The 23,758-nt window shown below is 49.0% G+C and overlaps 2 protein-coding genes and 1 non-coding gene across 3 annotated transcripts in view; 1 reads left to right on the top strand and 2 right to left on the bottom strand.

Moving 5' to 3' along the window:
- The window catches only part of LOC109309896 (UDP-glucose 6-dehydrogenase-like), a 23,809-nt gene extending 16,857 nt beyond the window's left edge, over positions 1-6,952 (top strand). The window contains exons 7-12 of the mRNA XM_019534775.1: positions 1,457-1,551; positions 1,815-1,945; positions 2,714-2,853; positions 3,161-3,252; positions 4,252-4,362; positions 6,368-6,952. Coding sequence (XP_019390320.1) covers positions 1,457-1,551; positions 1,815-1,945; positions 2,714-2,853; positions 3,161-3,252; positions 4,252-4,362; positions 6,368-6,472 — 674 coding nt within the window. The 3' untranslated portion in view covers positions 6,473-6,952. The remainder of the gene's footprint in view (positions 1-1,456; positions 1,552-1,814; positions 1,946-2,713; positions 2,854-3,160; positions 3,253-4,251; positions 4,363-6,367) is intronic.
- Positions 6,953-9,102: 2,150 nt separating this feature from the next.
- On the bottom strand, positions 9,103-9,185 carry TRNAL-CAG. The gene has a single exon. It is a non-coding gene; the product is annotated as a tRNA-Leu (tRNA).
- An 8,424-nt stretch (positions 9,186-17,609) lies between these two features.
- DND1 (DND microRNA-mediated repression inhibitor 1) overlaps positions 17,610-23,758 on the bottom strand; it is a 17,918-nt gene continuing 11,769 nt past the window's right edge. The window contains exons 2-5 of the mRNA XM_019534774.1: positions 22,163-22,280; positions 21,063-21,524; positions 18,259-18,678; positions 17,610-17,862 (exon numbers count right to left, since the gene is read on the bottom strand). Of these exons, the coding sequence (XP_019390319.1) occupies positions 17,846-17,862; positions 18,259-18,678; positions 21,063-21,524; positions 22,163-22,280 (1,017 nt within the window). The 3' untranslated portion in view covers positions 17,610-17,845. The remainder of the gene's footprint in view (positions 17,863-18,258; positions 18,679-21,062; positions 21,525-22,162; positions 22,281-23,758) is intronic.

The raw sequence follows: 23,758 nt of genomic DNA, 5'->3' as shown, positions 1-23,758 counted from the left end.
GCACTTGTCAGTACTGAAACGCATCCTGTTTATGTCAGCCCACTTCTGTAACCTATCCAGGTCTTGTTGCAGTCTTTCCCTCCCTACTAGCGTGCTCACCTCGCCCCAAATTTTGGTATCATCAGCGAATTTAAACAGGTTGCATTTCACCCCATCGTCCAAATCGCTAATGAAGAAATTGAACAGCGCAGGCCCAAGGACTGAGCCCTGGGGGACTCTGCTGCCCACTTCCCCCCACTTGAGAAGCATCTATAGATGCAAGCCAGAGTTTTGTTTGCTTTACCAGCTGCAACATTGCATTCGTGGCTCATGTTCATCTTGTGCTTAGTCGTGACCCAGAAGTCTCTTTCAGCTGTGATGCTATTGAGCTTAGCAGTGCTGAGCCTATAAGCATGCTGCGGGGGGTTTTTTCCCTGAGGTGGAGTACCTTGCATTTATCGGTATTGAACATCATCAGGTTTGTACCTGCCCACTTACTAAGTTTATTCAAGTTGGCCTGCGTCACTAGCCTGTTCTCAGGTGTGGACACTATGCCCCAAAATTTAGTGTCATTGGTGAACTTGGCCAGCGCGCTTCTGACACCAATGTCCACATCACTGATAAAGATGTTGAAGAGAACCAGTTGAAGGACAGAGCCTTGGAGGGCACCACTGGTCACAGAGCACCATAATGATTTGCTACCATCTACTACTACTCTCTGGGTCTGACCTCGGAGCCAGTTTCCCAGCCATCGGACTGTGGTGTAGCTGAGGCCACAGTTGGCCAGTTTTTCCATGAGGAGATCATGGGACACCAGATCATATATCTGGACTTTAAAATAACCTTCAATGTCAATCTCTTCTCCCTTGTCCAGGTGATATGTCACCTGGTCATAGAAGGAGATGAGATTGGTCAGGCAAGACATATCTTCGACAAACCCGTGCTGGCTGTTCCTCAGGATGTTGCCCTCAGCCAGCTTGTCAAGAAGGGTCTCTTTGATAATTTTCTCCAGAATCTTAATGGGGATTGAGGTCAAGCTGATGGGCCTGTAATTCCCGGGATCTGCTTTCCACCCTTTCTTGAAGATGTGTACCACATTGTCCTTCTTCCAGTCTTCAGGTACTTCACCTGAGCACTATGAGTTTTTGCATATTTTTGCCAGTGGTTGGGCTATGACACCTGCCATCTCCTTGAGTACTCTAGGATGTAATCTGTCAAGGCCAGCTGACTTGAAGGTGTCCAGCCTCTCAAGGTGTTCCTTTACTAGATCAACACCAATGCTGGGTATAAATACACCCTCACCCTTAGAAACTGTGTGACGTGTCATCCTGGTTCACCTATTTTACTTCTTTGCCCACAGTCATAGGTGCTGGCCAAAGGCAGCCACTCCATGCCCTGCCCCTCCTGCAAAGGTGACTGGAGGTTGTCTTGGTCAGGTCTAGGCCTGTGGTAACTGTGCCATCTCTTTCCTGGGCAGGTTTTGGGGGCAGCTGTTTCCAGAAGGATGTTCTCAACCTGGTTTACCTCTGTGAGGCACTCAACCTGCCTGAGGTGGCTCGATACTGGCAGCAGGTAATGTGCTGGGGCAGCACAGAGGCTGGGTTGTCAGGATTTAATTTATGGAGACTCCTCCATGCTGGGGCTGAGGGTTGGTAGGAACAGGCCTTCCGTGCATGTTTTGCCAAGAACAAGGGTGCTGTCGCTCCAACCAAAGGCTGAGCCAGCAGCCTTAGGGCCTTGCTGTGGGAAAGACTGCCTCCTTCCCCTTCAGCGTGGCAGGATGAGGTGGGGTGGGGTCAGCTCTTGGGCTACCCCAACAGGGCGTTTTCTGCCAGGTGATTGAGATCAATGAGTATCAACGCAGGAGGTTCGCTTCCCGCATTATCAGCTGCCTCTTCAACACGGTCACGGACAAGAAAATTGCACTACTGGGCTTTGCCTTCAAGAAGGACACGGGAGACACCAGGTACCCGCTGACAGAGCCTGTCAACAGAGTAGAGCGAGGCTGCAGAGCACACTGTAGAGGAGCTGCCTGCTGAGGTGCCTGTGGATTTGGGGGCTACACCATGCTGATCTGAGTGCTACTGTCAGGACCAGGTGACAGGAAAGTAGGACATGTAGAAAAGTGGGTTGTGTCCCCTGGTGGCCAAGCTGCCTCCCTGGGTGGCATTGGCAGCCCATCGCTCCCAGGCCGGCTATGTTTCAGGGGAGAGAGTCTGGTTCCTATACTGCTGACCCCCCTAACCTGAGCTAGGCCTATAATAGGAGCCTAGGACACTGTGGAGATTAGTGGATGCCATTTGGAGGCCAGCATCTCCAAGTCTCTATCTTTGGGGCAGGAACCCCCCAGCTCAGCCCTTCCTTTAGCAGTGACCAACAGGCACTGGATGTAAGAAGCAGCAGCCAAGCTGGAGATATTCCTCCTCCGACAGATATGGGCCAGGGCAGTCACATGTGTAGCAAGTTTCTCAGGTTCCTGGAAATAATGGAAAATCAAGACCCCAAAGCCCTGACTCCCTACTCTGCTATTCCCGTTCCTTGCCCTTAGTTTGTACCTGCCCCATGGTGGTCTACATTGAACCTGACTGCTCCTTCCATCCCCGTTCAGGGAGAAATGCCCTGTGTTCTAGGGCAGAAATGCAGTAGTCTCTGCCATGGCATTCCGGGGGGCACTTCTGGGGCAGTGGGACCTGTCTGTCCCAGGAGCTGCAGGGTGAGTTCTCTCCTGCTTCAGGGAGTCCTCCAGCATCCACATCAGCAAGTACCTGATGGATGAGGGAGCTCAGCTGCACATCTATGATCCCAAAGTGAAGAAAGAGCAGATCATGCAAGACCTGTCCCACTCCAGTACCTCTATGGATGACCCGGAGAGAGGTAGGGCCAGGTGTTTGCCCCAGGGTTGTCCAGCCTCTGGAAAGTATAATACTCTCAAGATAGCCCAGTTAGTGTCTAATCCTGTTGTGCTTCCCATACCAGAGAAGATCTTTGCGAGCCTGTTGCTTCTTGATGACTGCCCCCATAACACCCTTCACTCTTCAGTGGGAGCCCCTAGTGCTCTTTGCCTTTTGCTGTATAATGAGTAGCAAACTGAGGTAGTCTTCTGGGGTTTGGCACAGTTCCTGTAGTCATTCTGAGGGTGGCTGCCCTGGCTGTGTGTGTGTGTGTGTGTCCTGTGTTGCAGTGTTGAGCCTGGTCTCCATCGCTTCAGACCCCTATGAAGCCTGTGACAATGCCCATGCCATTGTCATCTGCACTGAGTGGGACATCTTTAAGGTGAGGAGCCCCCTGGCCTGAAACAGAGAAGAGTGCTCTCTGTTTTCTGGCTGCTCCTCTAACACATGCCGGCTGTGAACGGAGGCCTGCAAGCAGAACGCCTGCTTCTGTGGGGGGCAGGGTCTTGTGTGCTGAATGACACCGAACCGAGGCTTCCTCCTTTCCTTGACTGAGCCTCCTGCAGGCAAGCACTTGTCCATCCTTTGGGCTCCTCCTGGCAGGGGGTGGGACTGGACAACTTCCTGAGGTTCCTTCCAGACCTATCACTTTGTTATTCCCAGCACCCTCCTAGCCCTTTGCCCCAGGGGTCTGTATTTGGCCCTGCCAGTTCTCTCTGACTCATAAGGATGTGGGTAGTATTATGATTTTCCCTGCCATGGAGGAGTCATAGGGTTGCTCTGTGACAGGAACAAAAACTGATTGGGTCCTTGACCCTCCAGATGGAAAGGCAGTAAACTACTGGTACTGGCTGATCTAACCATACTATAAGCCATGGTGCCATCGTGGAATGGTGGAACTAGAGCACTGCCTTAGGTGGGGCAGCCTTGATCCTGTAGGATCCCTTGGAATCCAGCTGTGACCTCTTGACCTTTGCCCCAAGGCCTTTCAAAGGTTTGCAGCCTGATGATTCAGTAGAAAATCTTGTCAGAGGTAGCCAGGGATGGCTAGTAGATTTCAGCTGAGATGACTGCTCGAGAGTCTAATGCTGAGAACTACTAATGTATGCCTAGGAATGGAATCTCTCAGGAAAGTCAGAGATTGATGCCAAGCACAAGAATTTACTTATCCAAGAGACAACCCCTAGCAACTAGCTTTGGAGTGAGGGAACACCTCCAGGGAATACCTAGGGGCCAGGTGACAGTGGAGCTCTGGGGTCCTGGCTGGGCTGATTTCTACAAGCCTCAGGAGTGTATGAAATGCCTGGTACAGGTGGGACCAGTAGCTCTATCTCAGAGCCCTTTCCTCTGAAATGAGTTCTTCTGCCTGTGGTTTTGCCAGGAGCTGGACTATGAGAAGATCTACAAGGCAATGCTCAAACCGGCTTTTATCTTTGATGGAAGGAGAATCCTGGACAGTTTGCATGATTGGTTGCAGCAGTTAGGCTTCCAGGTATTTCCTTGTCTCTCCAGTACTTCTTTGGGAGGTACCAGGATTTGGGTTATGTGGGGTAGGGTTGAGAGGATGGCAAAGGGTGAATGTATTGTAATGCAACACTGGCACTGCCCTTGGACTGGGATTGTCTCTTACCAGTATGGTGGGGGACTGTTCCCATAGCATGCTGCCCACACAGAGTGAGGCTTCCAACCACATGGAAGCTGGACAGCCCTGGTGTAATGTGTGGACATGTAGGTTAGTGTAGCACAGTTGTTCTCAATCAGGGTCCTGTGGCACCCTCAGCTGTCTTAAGATCCTTTCAAGGTTAGCACCGTTAGGTATGCAAATATGAGTCACAAGATTAGACCCAGATATTCCAAACAGGAACCCTAATGTTAAAAAAAAATCTGACCTGTTGTGGGCTTTCTTGGTTCTTTGCCACAGAGGAATTAGTCTGTTATTTTCCTGTAGTCAGAAAATGAACAAAAACTAAGAGCTGGCATTTTCTGAGGGGTGTCTTAAGTCTGATGGGGAGGGTCTTTTAGTTTAAAAAGGCTGAGGACCATTGATGTAGCATGAGTGATAAGGAGGGAACTGGGTTTCCTGTTTGTCATGGAAAAACACAGATTTTCTCTTTTAAAGGAAAAAAACCTGGGAAATGGTGGGTTTCCCTTGCAGGCTGGCAGAGTTCCAGCCTGTAAGGGGCTGCTGGGGGATGGGGGAGCAGGATTCAGGGGGTGCCACATACACATGGCGGCCAGGCAGTGTGGTGGAGAGCAGCTCCTGCAGTTTCCTCCAGGTAAGCCTATGGAGGTGGATGGGGCACAGGCAAAGCTTTGGGGAGGGTGGGGCATAGGCAATGAGTAGGGAGCAGGGGGGCACATGCCCTCCAGTTTTCTGGGCCCACAGTGGGGCATGGGGTGCAGCCTGGCTGCACCAGCTCTGGGCAGGAGCTGCCTCTGTGGCCCAGCAGGTGGGACCCAAAGCAGGATGGAGTGCTGTGCTGCCATGGCCACCAAGGTGAGGCACAGTGGTGCAGAGTTGTGCCCCCCATTGCTACCGGGTGGGCAGGGGGCGCTTCATGGCAACACAATTCTTCCTTCTGTGCCAGGCCTGCCTGCTGGGCCATGAAGGTGGCTCCTGCCTGGAGTTGGTCTGGCCAGACTGCAGCACTCCCCACATTGTGGGCACAGAAATCGGACACACACACACACTCACTCACTCACTCACTCTCACTGTCCCCTGGACATATTGCTTATGCCCTGCCCACTGTGCCCATATTGCCTGTGCCCACATGCCCCCTTCCCCACACACCCACCCCCTTCCTCACACACTGTAGGGCTGGGGCCTGGGGGCAGAGTCAGGAGTGAGGGGCATCAGTAGGGCTGTGGGGCTGGGGGGCTGTGGGTTGGCAGTGAGGGGCATCAGCAGGGCCAGGGGGACTAGGTTGGAAGTGAGAGGCAACAGCATAGGCAAGGACAGGGCACTGGCATATCAGGGCTGCTTAGTGCCACAAAGCAACAGGGGTGACAAGCATAGCTGGACCTGTGTTCTAGTGAGCAAAGGCGGCAGCTCTGATTTTCTATGATGAAATAACCAAAATCAAATGCCAAAATATATAGGTATCTGAATTTAATTTACTATAATGATTGAGGTACTGACGGGCTTCCAAATTGCTTTAAAATTGTAAATATATCAATAAAACATTGTGTTCAAATTATGCCTATGTTTATAGTGGCATTTCATTTTAATTATAGAAAAACGGATTTTGAGGGGTTTTAAATAAGAGGATTTGGGATTTTAAGCAGAGAAAACTTATCCCTAGTGATAAGTTCCATTGCTGGATGTAGTGTGTCTTGGTTCTGCTAGCTATGCTGGCACTGTCTAATGGAGATTTTAGCTCACTGGGTACAGCAGTACTTCAGGAGCTGGGAGTTCTGTCCTGTGTGGCTGCGCATGGCTGTGGTGCACAGAGCAGAGTGTATTAGTTGAACTTTGTTCTATGACTTCCTCTGTCTAGGTGGAGACGATTGGGAAGAAGATCAGCCAGAGAATCCCATTCACAGCAAGTGCCATATCCAAGCAGGACCTACAGGCTCCTCCCCTAAAGAAAATAAAGATTTAACCTGTCACATGGTATAACATGGAATAAGACCCTGGGCAGAGACTGCACCTGCATGCAGGGCCTTCTCTGGCTGCATGACTCAGGCACTGGTGCACTGTGCCTCCTACCACACTGCTGCTGACTCCCATCTGGCTGGGCTCTTCCCTTCACAACTGGCTCAACCCAGCATCTCCTGGTGGGACTACAGCCCTGGCTCTGTAGAGGGTAGAAGTAGCCTTTGGGCACCTTTTTGTTTGTACCATTAGTAAGATCTTTTACTTTGCCCTTTTAACCAACTGCTCTCCACATGGTTTTTTGCCCACAGTGAGCACTCAGCACTGTCCCCATTCCTCCTGCAGCTCCCATGTGGGACAGGGTGGGTGTGGGCCAGGCTGGCAGCAGGAGCCAGGCTGTTGGTAATATCTGACTCCCCTGCTTATTCCTGCTCAGGAAGGTTCATTCCAGACTTTCATAGTAAAATTACATTTGGCAGCCTCTGACTACACAGTGCCTGTGATGTGAATTTCTGCCTCTGCTCTGCTCTGAAGGGCAAGGGTTATTTCCTCCAGGGTTGTCTCCATGTGTGAAGCAGCAGCTCCCACACTGCTGTGCAGAGCCCTGGCTGCCCCCAGGCTGCTTGCTGTATCTGCTTGCACATTTGGAGAGTGGATGACATTAAATATTCTGCTGCTAACTTTTCAGGTGGGCCCTTGGTTATTTACCAGTGGGAAGCCAAGTGTGTGTGGCAGCTGCAGGTGTCAGGGGCAGGTGTCCTTGAGCCTGTCATGTGGACTGTGTTGTTTGGGAACCTCTGCCTGGTTCTAACTGGGAGTTTGTGTTTCTACATGGCATTGGATTTGACAGCTGCAAGATGAATTGCTGCTCCCAGAATTCCTCTGGCCACTTTTCCTAATTTTATCCTAAAGCACAATATAAGCTGGAGTAAATTCCTCCACTGTATACACTGTTTTACTGGGATATTAGCTATCAGGCAAAATTACTACTAGCAGCTGTATACTGTAGAAAATAGACTGTTACACTCGTAACCAGATAGTGAGTTCTTAGGTACCCCAGTTTCTGTCTTTGTAAAGGCATGTGCCAGCCTTCACACACAGGCTTGTGCATCTGGCATTTTATACACTTCCAGACTCCAGCTTCTCTGTATTCCTGCCCATTCCTCTGAAATAACGTTCATGTGGCTAAATCAGGGAAGAATGAAAGGTTGAGTCAGACATGACCATTGTTTCTACTTGGGGTCATCTTCACAGCACTGATGGGCATGTGCATATTCATTTCAACTCGCTAAAAACTGGCTACCCTTTCTTACATGCTAATGTAATTCAGACTGAACCTGTCCCTGGAATCAGTTTATCTGTGAGGAGGAATATAGTTACACATGCAGCACTGGCAGGTTCGGGGGTAAAAGGACTCCTCAGTAGTAGCTGCATATCACCAGTCTGGGCAGCAAGACGGTCATCTCTTCTCTTGGGAAGCTGGAAACTCTAACGCAAGGAAGGAGCTGGATCCTGCCCCAGTCATGATTTGCTTAATTGTGTTTAAGGCATAAACTGTCCCCCTTGCCTGCATAATTGAGGGGAAAGTCCCCTGCTAATGGTGAGCTGCTAATTGACACAGAACAGCTACTAGCCACACCACCCACTGCCAGCACAGCATTCCCATCCTTCATGGGAGTGGTGTGTAGCTCCTGGCCTGCCCCCTTCTGGTCTGTTGGCATGGGCCCTGTCATTTCTGCTGCTTCTTATTCTCCCCTCAACCCTTGTTGCTTCAGTTTCTTTTCTCATCAGTGAGGAAGTGGAATCTGGGCAAGCACGTCTGTGCGGTGAAGTAAGAGTTCTTGTGTGCAAGGGCAAACTGAGGCATAGCGAAATTAGATAATAATTCTTAGCGGCTGCATTCAAGCTTAGGCACCTCCAGCCATACACTGCCCAGGCATCCTGTTCCATGTGTTCCCAAAGGGGTTTTATGTGCTCTGGCAGGTAAGACTGCAGCTTGAAATGAGTAGGGAGGTTGTTCACTGGTGGCCACACGATGTAGGCATAGGGGTCCCAAGAGGCAGCTGTATCCCCAAGGGACTGTGAGCCGTCTACTTGCGGCTGCCAAGGCACCTCGGCTGGGCTCTGCTGGTTCAGTGTCTGAGTCAGGAGGGGCATCTGCCTCTGGAGGTCAAGTCTCCTTGTCTACTCACCGGAGCGCCTGCGGTAGCTCATCTATTTTAAAAACAAAGCACCCACAAGCAATCCCTGTCCCTGTGGTTAGCTGTCTGCCTTTCAGCTCCCTGAGCTTCCCCTCCCCCGGCCCCGTGCGACGGCCTATGCTCCCGGCCGGGGCAGCGCTGGAGCGGTCTCTGCCCAGGCAGGGGGCGCTGCCATTGCTGACCTGACTGCTTTCTTCCCGCAGCCCTGGGCGTTCATTGGGTCCGAGCGGACAGCTGGAGGCGGCAGCCGGCAGGGCGCACGCAGGCCCGGGCTTCCTGGCAGCGGCAGCTGCAGCCCGCTCCGCTCCTTCCCAGCGCGGACAGGGGGCGCCGCGCCCTGGGGCCCTGCTCCGCCCGGCCGGCCTCCTTTACCTCGATCGGCGCAGGCTCCACGCTCCCCGCCCCCGGGCAGGAGTAAAGTTAGTAAAAGGCAGCTTGTCAGGAGTGGGATTCGAACCCACGCCTCCAGAGGAGACTGCGACCTGAACGCAGCGCCTTAGACCGCTCGGCCATCCTGACCCTGTCGGTATGGCTCTCAAGGTCTGCTCTCAAGCACTTCCCTGTCGTTTCTGGTCCCATAGTTTCGCCTTTTTCAGAGCAGGGGCCTGCAGCTTCCACTGGCCCGTGCCCCACGGACAAGAAAAGCATGGAACAGGAGACACGGCTCTCCCTGCCACGGTCTCCAGAGCATTTTTTTCCTGAGGTTGTGAGCACCTTCAGAGAGGCAATGTGCTGCCGCAGGCGTGATGATCGCGGTGCTGAACTTTCTCCACCTCCAGTCCGTGGAGTTCCATACTTTCCCTTCCTTCCCATTTCCCCACTATACTAACTTACAGGAGCTCCTTCCAATTCTTCCGAGCCAAGACACCACCACGTGGCTACTTTAAGACATAACAATTGGCTTGTGCGTTTCTCCCCTTGGACACGGTCGGAAAGACGGGCTCTTTGGACAGGCAGATGAGTCACTCTCCCCTCGTTCGCCTTACTCGTGGTATTAACTAAAACAAGGAATGCGCCCCATCTCAGGAAGCTGTGCAGGGTGGGAGCAGCTCAACCATCCCTCCGCACAGCAGGGGAACAGCATCAGGCGTTTGATGGGATGTAAAGAGCCCTATTACCTTTAAAAAATTGCCTTCTGCATCTTTCAAGACAGGCTCTACAACTCGGGCTTTGCGTGCATGCCCAGGTTGACAGGTGTATTTGCTAAGCACTTTCTGCAGTAAGAACTGATGGCTTAGCTAATTCATTCAACACCCTCTGTATTTTATAGCAAGGAGTGTCTCAAGTGCTTCTGACTTGCAGCGACAGGAAAGGCCTAGTGCCTGCTGATAGAGCAAGGGACCCAAGAGCAACTTCGGACACACAGCAGAACTTATATATGTCTAATTTCTTTAACTGATCATACACAAGTCAGCAGGACCGGATGAACTCCATCTGAGAGTGCTACTCTTTCAAAACTCGTGGCAATCTGGTGTGGTCCTTGAGGAGTGGAAGACGGCCAATGTTGTGCCCATTGTCAAGCATACTGAATGTTGTGCTCATTTTCAGATAGGTGGGGAGCTGGAGGAAAGGCAAGGACAACATTAGACCCCTGCTAAACCAGATGGGACAACTGATGCCTAGGAAAAAGCCAACCTATTAAATGGGCACTTTGCATTGGTCTTTCGTCAGTGCCAGGGGATGCCCATGCCCACCATGGGACAGAGAGTTACTGGTGAGGGAGATCCCCTCTCCTCTATCAATGCTGACCTCGTAAAGGAACACCTTGAGAGGCTGGACACCTTCAAGTCAGCTGGCCTTGACAATCTACACCCCAGGGTACATAAGGAGCTGGCAAACATTATAGCCCAGCTCCTGACACAGATCTTTGAGAACTCCTGGTGCTCTGGTGTGGTGCCTATCTTCAAGAAAGGGAGGAAAGTGGATCCAGCAAACTACAGGCCCATCAGCCTGACCTCCATCCTGAGGAAGGTCTTAGAAAAGATTATCAAAGAGGCCATCCTTAACGGACTGGTCGACGCCAACATCCTAAGGGATAGCCAGCACAGGTTTGTTGCAGGTAGCTCTTGCTTGACCAAGCACATTCCCTTTTATGACCAAGTGACCTATCCCCTGGACAAGGGAGAAGAGATTGATGTCATATATCTTGACTTCAAAAAAGCCTTCAATCTGATATCCCACAATCACTTCTTGGGGAAACTGGCCAATTGTGGCCTTGGGTCCACCATGATCTGCTGGCTGGGAAATTGGCTCCATGGTCAGACCCAGAGGGTGGTAATTGATGGAAGTCAATTGTCACGGTGCCCTGTGACCAGTGGGGTCCCCCAAGGCTCTGTCCTTAAACCCATTTTGTTCCACATCTTCATTAATGATATGGACATTGGAGTCAGAAGCCGACTGGCCAAGTTCGCCGATGACACCAAACTTTGGGGCAAAGCATCCACGCCAGAGGACAGAAAGATGATCCAGGCTGACCTGGACAGGTTCTCCACCTTGGGAAGAAAAACCTGCAGCATCCTTATAGGCTCGGCAGTGCTACGCTGGCTAGCACTACAGAAGAAAGAGACTTGGGTGTCATCGCTGACCACAAGATGAACATGAGCCTGCAATGCGATGCTGCAGCTAGTAAAGCAACCAAAATGTTGGTTTGCAAATCCCAGGATGTCATTCTTCCCCTGTACTCGGCCTTGGTGAGGCTGCAGCAGGAGTACTACGTCCAGTTTTGGGCACAATTCAAAAAGGATGTGGAGAAGCTTGGGAGAGTCCAAAGAGCCATGCGCATAATCAGAAGTCAGGAAAACAGACCTTACAATGACAGGTTGAGGGCTGTGGGGCTCTTTAGCCTGGAAAACCACAGATTCAGGGGTGATCTGATGACCACCTATAAGTTTATCAGGGGTGACCACCAGTATCTGGAGGAATGTCTGTTCACCAGAGCGCCTCAAGGGATGACGAGGTTGAATGGTTATAAACTACTGCAAGACCGTTTCAGGCTGGACATAAGGAAGAATTTCTTTACTGTTTGAGCCCCCAAGATCTGGAATAGCCTTCCATCAGAGGGGGTTCAAGCACCTACATGGAACACCTTCAAGAGAAATTTGGATGCTTATCTTGTTGGAATCCTATTACCCCAGCTGACTTGCTGCCCCTTGGGCAGGGAGCTGGACTCAATGATCTTCCAAGGTCCCTTCCAGCCTTGATGTCTATGAAATCTATGAAAAAGGGAATGAGGGAGGACCTGGGTAACTATACGCCAATTAGCCCAACTTCTTCCCCAAGAAAAATCTTGGGAAAATTCATTAAGGAGTCTATCTGCCATAGGTTTGCAGAAGGTAGGATTCTGAATGACAGCCAGCATGGCTTCATTGCAGGCAGGTCTTGTCTTATGAAAGTCATCTCCTTTTATGACCAGGTAACTTGTCACCTGGATAAGAGAAAAGAGGTTGATGTTCTATACCTTGACATCCAAAAAGCCTTTGATCTGGTATTCCATGATGTTCTTACAAGAAAATTGGAGGGCTGTAGGCTTAGCTGTGAGACAGCTAGGTGGGTAGGTAGCTGAGTGTAGGGTAGGACCCAGAGAGTCCTAATGAACAGATCCGTGTCATCCTGATGAGAAGTGGGTAGCGGTGTCCCTTAGGGGTCAGTGTTTGGTTCAGTAATTTTCAACATCTTTCTAAATGATTTGGATGTGGGGGTGAAGAGCTCACGAGCCAAGTTCACAGACAACACCAATGTGAAAATGTGTTTGCAATTGCCCTGCGAAGAGGTGCTTTGCAATTGCACTGTGGAAGATGTTTGCAATCGCACCTGGATGAACAGCCAGGCCGCTTCAGCGCCAAAAACTAAGCCTGCAGAGGCTTCTGGGTTGATGTGCCCTGGGGGGAAGCTACCACAGCACGTACATCATCGATCAGTTGGCGCAAAAATTCTTACAGGCTCAAACAGGAAACATACCATATAAGGGGGTTCAAATGGCAGCGCACAAGACGATTGGACAATCATTGAGCAGTGTGTTTAAAATTGTGCTTCTCCCCGCGCTCGGAGAGAACGCCTGCAGACGGAACAGAGACCACAACTTTGAGAATGAACGGGCAAGGGACTGATCACCCCGAGCCGACTCTCCCCTCTTTGAAAAGAGGCATTTTCCAAGGCCTTCACATTACCCACTTCCCTAACCCAAAGATGTTTATGTGCATGACGTATGTTACATCTGTTATCACCTATGATTTTTTTGCCTAACCGTGAGTATTATTTAAAGTGATAGCAATGACTGATAAGTTCGACCTTTGCATAATTGTATTTGTTGTAGCCACCATTGTTTGTTGTATTTTGATGTACCTTTCTATCTTAGGGGTCATTCCATAGTTAAATAAAAACCCCTTTTTCAAAAAATCATTGTATGTTTTTCAGCACACCGAAGGCACACTGCATCTCAAACCTCCACAACCAAGTTCACAGGCAGATCAAGACAGGCTGGCAAATTGGGTGAGTCGGAAGCAGATGAAGTTCAACACCGAGAAATGTAAAGTGCTCCACCTGGGGACTAACAACCCCCTAAACACCTAGGATTTGACAGTGCCAAACTGACCAGCACCACAACAGAAGGGACTTAGACGGAATAACAGACTACAGTACGAACATGAGCCGGCAGTGTGACACTGTAGCCAGCAGGACAATTAATACCCTGGCATGCATTAATCGCTGCATCTCCAGAAAAATCAAGGAAGTGATTCTCTACTCAACTCAGCATGGGTGGGACCCCAGCTGGAATACTGTTTCCAATTCCAGGTGCTGCACTTTAAACAACAATGTGGCAGAGCTTGCAAGAGTCCAGAGAAGGGCCACCTGTCTGATCAGAGACTTGCACAGCAAGCCATACGAGGAAAGGCTGTAGGACCTAGGACTCTTCAGCCTGAAAAAGAGAAGTCTGAGAGGGGATTTGGTAGCAGCTTACCACTACATCAGGGGAGTACAACAAGGGCTCAGTGAAAAACTGCTCACCAGGGCACCCTTGGAGAAAACCAGAAGTAAACGGCCACGAACTCCTGGAAGACCATTTTAGGCTCAATATTAGGAAAAACATCTTCAGTTAGTGTCCAAACTGCGGAATAAGCTCTCTCCAGAGGTGGTGCAATCGCCTACCCTGGGAATCTTCAAGAGACTACAGTCACCTTGCAGGCAGTCTTTCCTCCCTGGTGCAGGGGGCTGCACCTAATGATCTTCTGAGGTCCCTTCTAGGCTTTCAATCTATGAAGCTTTACTATGGGATGGACTATTAAGGTCACTGGGTGCTGGGGCTAGTTAGCTGTTCTGTTTCCAACAGAAACAAAGCATATCACGCGCTTCTTCTACCTCAGCATCAGGAGCAGAGATGCTCAAGGCCCAGTTTACTTTGAGACACTCCCCATCTCAAAGGCCCAGGAGGGAAGGGATAAAAACCAGCTGAAAAAGTTCCTCAGGGGTTCGGAGTAATCTGAGTCCTTTGACTCTGCTCTGACCCTATTTGCAAATACACCTTTTGTGCTGCTAATAAGTGTGTGTCTGAGATTTCTTAGCGTGCCTCCTGAGAAACAAACCGCAATTTTTTGCAACACCATGAACATGACCCAGCATGGCTAGGGACAGTGGGGATCTTGTTACTGTGAGCTGCACCCTCCGCCTCCCCAATGCCCTGGCAATTGTGCCTGCTGCAACTTCGTAGGGTGCAGCCCCAAGCCGCTACCCTCACTGCAGCCCCACACGCAGGAGGCGCTTCATCAGGGCAGCGTGTGGTGAGATCCCTGCGCAGCTCCTCTGCTCCCTGCTACATCTCAGAGAACAGAGCCACAGGGAATAGCTGCCACCCAGCTTTCTGCCCCTATGACAGGGTGCTGCAGGGAGCAGAGGAGCTGTACAGGGATCTTGGTCATCACTATCCACCCTGCACTGCACCAGTGAAGCACCTCCTGCACCCAGGGATGCCTCAGAGCAAAGGGGCCACCCCAGCCCCTCCCTACATGGACTTAAATCCCCCTATCTCCCCTTACCTGCTAGAGCTGCCCTGAAGCTGCCTGAGGCCACATGCACATACACTAGTACAGCACATGCATGTGGCACTCCCCCCCCCCGGTCTCACTGCCTTCCTTACTCCCAGCTTCCTGCAGGCTGGAACTCTGCCAGCCTAAAGGGAGCTCATTGCCAGCAGACTTTGTTTTAAAGCAGCTTCCCTCCTAGAGGCTTCAAAGTATTACTACAATTGTTTTCCAAACTTTGGGTCCCACCTAGACTACCTTTGCATCCCACCAGTTGAGAAACACTGGTCTACAGTAGTAGAGCCCATTCTGTGGTACTCATACCACTAGTGGTATGCAGGCACCCTGTCAGTGGTATGCATTAGCAGATTTATTATAAGTTCCTTTACATGACAAAAATTTGCTGGTGGTACTTAAGGTTTTATCATTTTAAACTGGTAGTGCACAATCTGTCAGAGCTCGGGGAACCACTGTACTACAGTGGTTTGCTGTAATAAAGAGCTAAATATTTGGAAGAGAAGGGGGCATTGTTTCTACACTACTAGGAGTCCCTCACCCACCCGTGAGCAGAAGGAACTCAGAGCTGCAGCATCTGACAAAAGGGTTTTTTTGGCCTCCAAGGGCAGTTGTTGCTAAAAAACCACACACAGGTGAATGTGCACCTTTGAAGTCTCCTTAGATTCCCCAGTTCAAACCACTACCATCTAAAAGCCCCACCAGAATGGAGTTTCTTGTAAGCAGCTCAGCTCCCAGCTGAGCAGCCTGACCTCTTTGCCTTCTTGAGGGAGAGGACTCTAAAGTTCTTTCTATTCCACTAGAAAATATTGTGGCAGCTCACTATGAAGAGAAACACAGGGACACTTTCATTGTTTTCATTTTTAGGACAGACGTGTATCCATAACTGAGCACTAACTTTTTAGGGCCACACCTGGAGGGAGCATACTTCACGAACATTAATACCATATTTACCCAAATCTAATGCTGTCCCCCCACAAACAATTTTGGCTTCCCTTCTCCCCTGCTATAGCCCAGGGCACAGAGCAGCTGTTTGCTCCAGCTCCAGAGCAGCAGTACCAGCTGCATGGGAAACCAGCCCAAGCTCCCACTGTTCCCGCTATGAGACCAGGCTGGGCCATAAGCCAGGCCCACTCCAGGAACATAAATCCGCTGAAGCAGCTAGGGTAACCAGTAGGGGGTAGGTGTGCAGGACCCAGGAAAGGCACCAGCTGTACATCTGGGTGCAACCCCAGGTCAGGGCTGGAGACAGCCACAGCAGCCGTCTGACTCCTGCTTTGTACTCTACTTCAAGACAAGGCCTGCCCCCCCACAATGTCAAGTGAGAAGGGGAAGGACTTGAATGCAAGTACATACCATGGTATCTTCCACATAAGCCTCCAGTTTAGTTACATTACTGCTACATTTCAAGCACAGGACTGCTCCTGGCCAGGGATTCATTAAAAAGGAAGGTAAGAAATTTAGCTTCCCTCTTCAGAAGGCCAAAAGGTTGAATGATAGAACTAAAAGTGGGGGGGGGGGTGGAGATAGAAGGAAGATCGAAGTAGGAGCCACCCTGGATTGTGCAGATGGACTGGCTTTTGCTTTAAAAGCAGCAAAATACCACCCGCTACCAGCCAGCCAATGTGTAGCTTCCAAAGAAAGATAAGTTTGCACGAGGAGGGTGGTGGCAGCAGCCACTGCCCTTGGCCAGCAGCTAGTAAGCCTCTGTTCCACAAGATGGAGGAGCAGAAGGCATGCAAACCCAAGCCAAACTTGTACCAAAAGGCAAAATCCATTCTACTTAGGGGAGTCCTAGAGGCTATTTTCTGGTATGTTAGCAGTAAAAAGAACTAGCAAAGCACACCACACTTCAAGAAAATGACAACATGATCTAGAAATTGCCTTCCAGGCTACTTTAATACAAACCTCTGATGATTCAGAGTTAATAGTTGAAGGGGACTCATTCATATGCAGCTGCATGGATTATAAAAGCCATTGGGGAGTAGCTGGAATAGACCACAAGTGCCATTACCTTATAGCTCCTGGGTCATAAATATTTTGTTTCATTAGAAAGGTGATCAGACATTTTTTTGTTAAAAAGCAGTTCAATCACCGCATTGAACATAACCCTGCCATTCAAAGTACAAGGTGCAGGGATCCCTTTTATATCCTGCTTATGGCTCAGCTTAGTCAACATGCATGCCTGGAAAAAAACAAAACAAAACAAAGAGACCCCTGGACACTTCTAAGGCCAACAGTTTGGGCCTGGACTCTTCCTAGGGCTCAGACCAGGAAGCAGGCAGTATTTCAGGTGATATTTCCCATTCAGAGTACAGTGCCTTCACATTCTTCTGCAGGACAGCAGTCCAATTCTATTGGTCCAAGGCCAGAAGAAAACTCAAAACATCTAAAACAAACAGAGCTTTCAAGAGAATTAGTCAAACTATATAAAAATAAACCTAGGGAAATGTTCAGGCAGGAATTTAAAACAGAACAATCTTTAACCTCCATGATTAAGAAGGAAGTAGGGCCTTGATTAGAGCTTCTGTGCGATTTGCAGTCCCTCCCAGGAACATTGGCCCTGGGCTCCCCATTTCAGCAAGGTTAGATAAATCAAGTCCACACAGTCTCATGCAATGAACTGTTCAAGCCTCTCCCAAACCATAGAACAAACACACACTTTTAAAGAGAAGGAAAATGACCCCCTCCACCCCCAAACAACTGAACTGGGCAGCATTCTTTTCCTCCTTTATAGCCTAACATAGGTTGCCCCCCCCCCCCAGTACGCAAATTAAAAGTGCCAAATGCTGCCACCATCCTCTGGCTTGATCAGTTCCTCTGAGCAGAGTTGGAGCAGAGACAACACAGACACTAACAACCTAAACAATGTGTGCATAAAACAAACACCCTGATAGGACAAAAACAAAACAACAACAAACAAACCCACAACCAAACCAACAACAAAAAAAACTTAAGTGACTAAGGAGGCACGAGTAGCCTCCTCAAAGAATGATTGTGTTCCTGTCTTGTAAGACCAGCTTACAAAACAAGTCCGAAATAAACAGCAGCCCCTTGCAGCACATGCCCACACACCAAAGCTGTCAACTTGCTCCTACAAGGTCACAGCAGCAGCAAAGGAAAGCATGAAGTTCTGTAGAAGCAGTCAGCCTAAAACAGTGGGTACCCTGTTGGGGAGAGAAAATAAATAAAGTGTAAAGCCATTTCCTCCTACAGGAGTGATACAAATCAGAAAATCCCAAAGTCTTCCCTTATCTCTGTAGGGCTACTCTTCCGAAAAGCAACATTTAACAAGCTACCTGAACTCAACTCAGTTTCCCTTCCCTGCCCCCCACCTGTACCAGTACTTTCCAACATCTCATTCTTGTGCGTCTTTTTAGTTCAAAGCATCCTGGGATAGTAAGGATGCCCCATCCCAGAGGCCTTAGCCCTCTAGCAAAAAGGCACTATTGAAATTTTCATGCCTCTCCTTATTATTAAAGTAAGAATATAATCCCTGGATTTTTCACTGTCCTGAGCAGAATGTGTCTGCATATGCCCCAAAAAACAGTGTAAGGACTCACCTAAAGTTTTGAGTACTTGAAATGCTGCAGCATTCTTGGCTTTTTCATGTTCACTCAAGCCAGACTGTTCTGGCTTGATCCATATAAACCCACTGAAAGGGGAGGGATAGCCTGGAATCACCACTTGGTACCAGAACCTCATCCAGCCATCAGGATTCACTTGGACACATTTAGTCAGATACACAGGTTCCCCCAGCTGCTGCTTCTTGCACAAAGCACTGAGGTAATCCAACATACTGGAGAGTGGCACATGCAAGGGGGAAGGCACTGGGCCATCAGGCCTCTGGCTCGAAGCACCACCATCACAACCAAGCTTCAAGCCTTCAGAGGAGGTTTTCCCCAAGCTGTTACGGAGCTTCTGCTTCATCTCTGGTTTGAGCCAGTCCACATGAATTTCTTCTCCATGTAGATCCAAATTACCTGTGTAGAAGGGGACTCTGGTTTCAGTGCATCAGCACTTACCCTCCTGAGGTACATCCATTCATCCATCCGCTTAGTGCTCAGGAATATCAAGGTGAAGACAAGATGGGACAAGACTGCAGAAGTCTCATGCACCCCCCCCTCTCCCCCCACATACACAAGAATCATACAATTCTGGAGTTGGCTTTATGCTAATCCAATGGGTACAGAATGCCATCTTTAGACCCAGCTTGTAGGGGAAGCGACCCCAATCCCAAACTTGAAACAAGGGAACAGCAACTAGTTAGTTGACAGTCCAGTCCACTCATTTCTTCTCTTAAGAATCTGCCACTGGCAATCTGGCATGATCATGACACCAGTCATTGAGATAATACCAATAGAACTGTACAGAAAGAGGCAACATGGTCCAAATGCTGCCATTTTAAAAGACAGCGATACTGGTCCTTTCAGAGGGATTTTACAGATCAGTAACTAAGGCAAACACTAGTCCCAAATCAGTGCTCTAAGGGTGCAGACACACAATAATCAAACCACTGCAAAAATCAGTGATTGGCAATGTGTTCACAACTGTCACAGTTCAGAAGTATCTGCATGTACACTGCCAAGTGTTCCAAGTAGAATGGTCATTTTCAGGCACTGCAGTGCTACTGAACTGTCTCCAGTGGGAAGTGCCTGGAGTTTCCCCATGATTTCCCTAGAGCAGTTACTCTCAGCCAGGGTGCCATGAGATCCCTTCAAAAGGTGCTGCATGGTGCCACAAGTGTTAGCACAATTAAGTTTACAAAACATGATTCACAAGATAAACCCAGAGAATTCAAATGCAAAAGCCACAGCTACGGGTTTCCAAGTTCTTTGCAACAGAAACTTTTATGGGTGTACTGATACAGATTTTGGGGGCCAATACCAATATTTAAGGAGGCATAATCGGCTGATGCCAATCCAATACAGCTGCCATCAGCTGGTAAATTTGGTGTGGTGGTAGAGGAGGGGGGGAGGGGGACACAGGACAAAGGAGTGGCTTTGGGGGGCAACTCCTGCAGCTGCTTGCACCCCAGGAGGGTGGGGGGGGCCATGTGCCCCCTGGATCTGTGTGGTGTGGGCTGCAGCTGGTATTGTGTGGGGCTTTTCTTGCTGGGGGCTGGGCTCAGAGCAGGCTCCAGCCACCCCAAGTTTCACTGCAACTTCACTCCCAGCCCTGTGCTGCCACCCAGCACAGCCTGGGTTTTCCTAGTGCTTAGGTGGAGGCAGGGTGTTCAACCAGGGCTACACCAGGCAGTGCAGAGCTGGAAGTGGTGCTGCAGCAACATTTTGGGGTGGCTGCAGCCTCCTTCCAGCACCGGAGCCCACTACAAGTCCAGCGCTGGCTCTGACTCCACCCCACAGCTGCAGCCCACCACACCCCACAAAGATCAGGAGGCACATAACCCCCCACCCTCCCGGGGTACAAGCAGTAGTAGGAGCTGCCTCCACCCCATGGGCCAGACCTACAACTTATCAGCTGAAGGCAGCTCTCCATGCTTCCAGCTCTGCTCTGTGCTGCGGCTGCATGCAGCACGGGCATTTATCAGCCCCATATCTGATGTAGACAATTTTCTTTATATTGGTACAGGCAAATACAGTAAAAATTAAGAGCCGCATTTTCAAACTGGTGCCTCAAGTCTAAAAAGGTTGAGACCCACTGCCCAAGAGGGAGAGGAAAACCCAAATTGGCTTGACAGAGCAGGTGACTGCCTAAGGCCTTTATCAACTTAAGAAGAAAAAAAAATTCCCTAGAAAGCCACTTAAATTTCAGTTTGTCCCCCCTCCAGTGTGAAGTTGTTATGTGGGTGTGCTTTTAATGTTAAACACCTATCAACCGCTGGATGAGGGAGAACTGAGCCACTGCATAACAGTCACTTAATACCACAGAATGGCTGTCAATTCCATGCTTTGGCAATATGAATTGGCCCATTATTTGTTCATAGCCCAGAGGTAGGTGCACCCTACCCCACTTGCCTGTGCAGCAACCTGTACTAGAGCAGCCAGCTGCAGGGGAAGGAAAAGCAGCAAGTGATGCAGCGTGGGATGCCTGGAGGACTGACCAGACTTTAGTCACAGAAAGCTCAGTGTCACCACAGACATACTGCATTGGTTTAAGACAATATTACCCAGGTATACTTTTGAAGCATTCCAGGAAGTTTGAGCTGGCTTGTACACCTGGGCATTTGCCATTTAAGCCATATTTAAAAACGGCCCAAAATGTTGCATGTTCACACTACACAACTGTGTTTTGATATCTAATAAGCAAGAAATCTTTGCTGCTGTAGAATCTGTAACCACTGTGCCATTCTTCCCTTTTTCCTCCCTTACCCAGTCTCACCCCTCTATGGCCATTTTAAAAGTACCTTCTGCTAGAGTTTTCTTGGCCATGGCAGCAGCCCGGTGAGAATGGTATTTCAGCACAGCAAGCCGTCCCCGTTTTCTGGAGGGGTTGGGATATAGGGACACATTCTCAACTCCTGTGGTCACCTCTTGTAATACCATCTGCAGCTGCCCCAAATTCACTGAGGAGGGGAGGCCATCCATACAGAGCTCACATTTCTCTATGCTCTTGCAGACCATGATGAGGCAGCCCTTTTGCACCTCAAAATTGTTCAGAGTTGTAATAGCCACCTGTGCGCTATGGCAATCACTGTACTTGGCATAAGCAAAGCCACGGTTGAGCCCACTGAATGTCATCATCAGGCGGAACTCATAAAGTTTTCCCACGCTTTGGAAGAGAGGGATCAGTTTGTTTTCATACATGTCTTGAGGGAGCTTTCCAATGAAGACCTCTGAGCCAGATGGTGGGGGATCTCCAACCCAACCTGTAGACATACATAAATTAGACAAAGAGGCGATGAAAAAATACCTAGTCTCAGGCACCTTACCTTACCTATCCAGAGACTGTGGTACAGGAATACTGCAACTTTTTGTGGTACAGCCAAGCTGGACCTCAACTTATCTGAGGCATTATATGCCTACAACAGATCCCACTTGAACCAGCCTCTGCAGCACAGGTATCATTTCTGCAAAGGATTGGTCATGTGATGGGGCAGAAACAAGACTGCAAATTCAGGGGCACTGTTGCTTAGGAGAAAGAGAAGACAGCCCTCTTCACTACAAAGCCACTTAAAAATTCCCTACTCACTGTTGTTATCTCCATGGAAACCATGAACAGGTTTGTCAATTTCATACTAGTTGGGCCCTGCTACACATTTAAGTTAAGCTGAATAAAAACCAGCTGGAGTCAGTACACTTTCTCAAGCAATAATTCTATAGCTGGTTGGCCCTTTACAGCTGGATAGTCATTTTTATTGTCTGACAATTGCTTTGCACATGTAGCCATTCTAAAAATATTGTGCAATTCACCAGTCAATTGGATACTATATGATGTAGTACGGGCTACAGAGAAAGGCAGTTTGTCTGCAGCTAAAGTTAAGACACTCCAAAGCTTTCTACCTACCTGGTGGGGGACCTCCATACTTTCTCTGACCATTGACTTGTACCAGGTGGATGCCAGTCTCTTTCACCCAGGCCAGCAGAGCCGTTTTATTGGCCTGATTGATGGTGTCACTCCACATCTGTGAATGAATGAGAGTTTGTCCAAGGCTGGGAAGCCTCAGAGGTAAGGCCAGATGTGGTTGCCCAGCCAAAGAACAGTTAGTAGGAATACCCCCTCCCACCATAAGCATTCACATGCATTTCTACCTTCTACCAGAACAGTAACTAACCAGTAGAAAAGCTGATTTATTATAGATATACACCACTATGGGCAGATCTAGGATTTTGAAAAAGGGTGGTACAGATGAGTGTGATCATCACCACATATTAACTCAAATTTTTTTTTTTCCCCAGTTGAGAGAAAACTAGATGTACTGACATGCTAGGGGCTCAATGCTATGTCATTCACTTTACAATCAAAGCCAGAACAAATATAAACTTCATTGCAAAGTATACCAATTTGTTACTTAATATATTAAGTTTAAAAAAACCCTGTAAGCTGAGCAAAAATAATCCAAGATAGTGTTTTCTTAGTTCTGTAACCATTAGACGTACATTTAACAATTTTGCTTAGATCCATAAAACAAAGTCTAGCCTTGAGCATGTTGACAGTGCATCTAACACTTCACTGTCAGTCACTTACACACCCGAGTTAATGTTCACTTGAGTTATGTTTCTAATTCTAACTTAAAAACTTTCTGCAGGGCTGTTATAGAGAGAACCTGGAACAGCAAAACACAGCAAAACTGAAGATGAAAGGATAACTTGATTACTGGACCATTAAGAGCATTAAAAAGAGAGCAGATCATTAACATTTATTGAGTAATGAGAAATTAGCAGGAGTAAAAGGTACATTATGATTAGGGACCTACTGAAATCACAATTTCACAGAAAACATGAAAATAGGTATTTTCTGCAAAAGACAGCAGGCTCGTTACAAAACAAAGAGAAAATCCGATACTTACCAGCAAGCAGAGAAAAGGGCAGGAAGCAAGTGAGAGAGAGTCTATGATGCAGGCTCAGCACAGGTGCCAAATCAGGAAAGCAACAGGGTTTGGGTGCCATCTTTTAAGCAACTGAAGCCTGAGGAGGACTGAGTAGGGATGAACAGTGAAAAGAAATCCTCCAACATGGCCAAATAAGTTTTAACTCTGGACAGTGGAAGGTGGTATCCTGCAGGGACCTCGCATGCAGATAAGAGGCAGACTCTTCTGTACTGCCTGCAACATGTCTCTGGATGTGTTGAGGGAAAAACAGTATAGATCAGACAAGTGTGGACATTTGGTTCCCCAGAGACAAGTAGCAGCAGCACAACTTGTGCTGCAGCCACTTGCCCCGAGGAATACCTGTGCCATGCATGCTTTAGCACATGTACAGCCCTGAGAAAAATCGCAATTTCGCAGACAGCATGGAAACTCTGACATTTGCCCCACGCTGCAATTAAGCGTCACAAGAATACATGGCAGAAGGCTGGGGCTAATGAGGCTTAGCTGCCCACCAAATGTGAGGCAGCACAGAGGGCTGCAGGGCAGCACCGGGCTTCAAGTGGCTGCAGCTG

The sequence above is a fragment of the Crocodylus porosus genome, unplaced genomic scaffold, assembly GCF_001723895.1.
Source record: "Crocodylus porosus isolate Cpor-Errol unplaced genomic scaffold, CroPor_comp1, whole genome shotgun sequence".
Classification (NCBI taxonomy): Eukaryota; Metazoa; Chordata; order Crocodylia; family Crocodylidae; genus Crocodylus; species Crocodylus porosus.
Note: the sequence above shows the minus strand (reverse complement) of the source record. Positions and strands in the feature narration are given on the sequence as shown.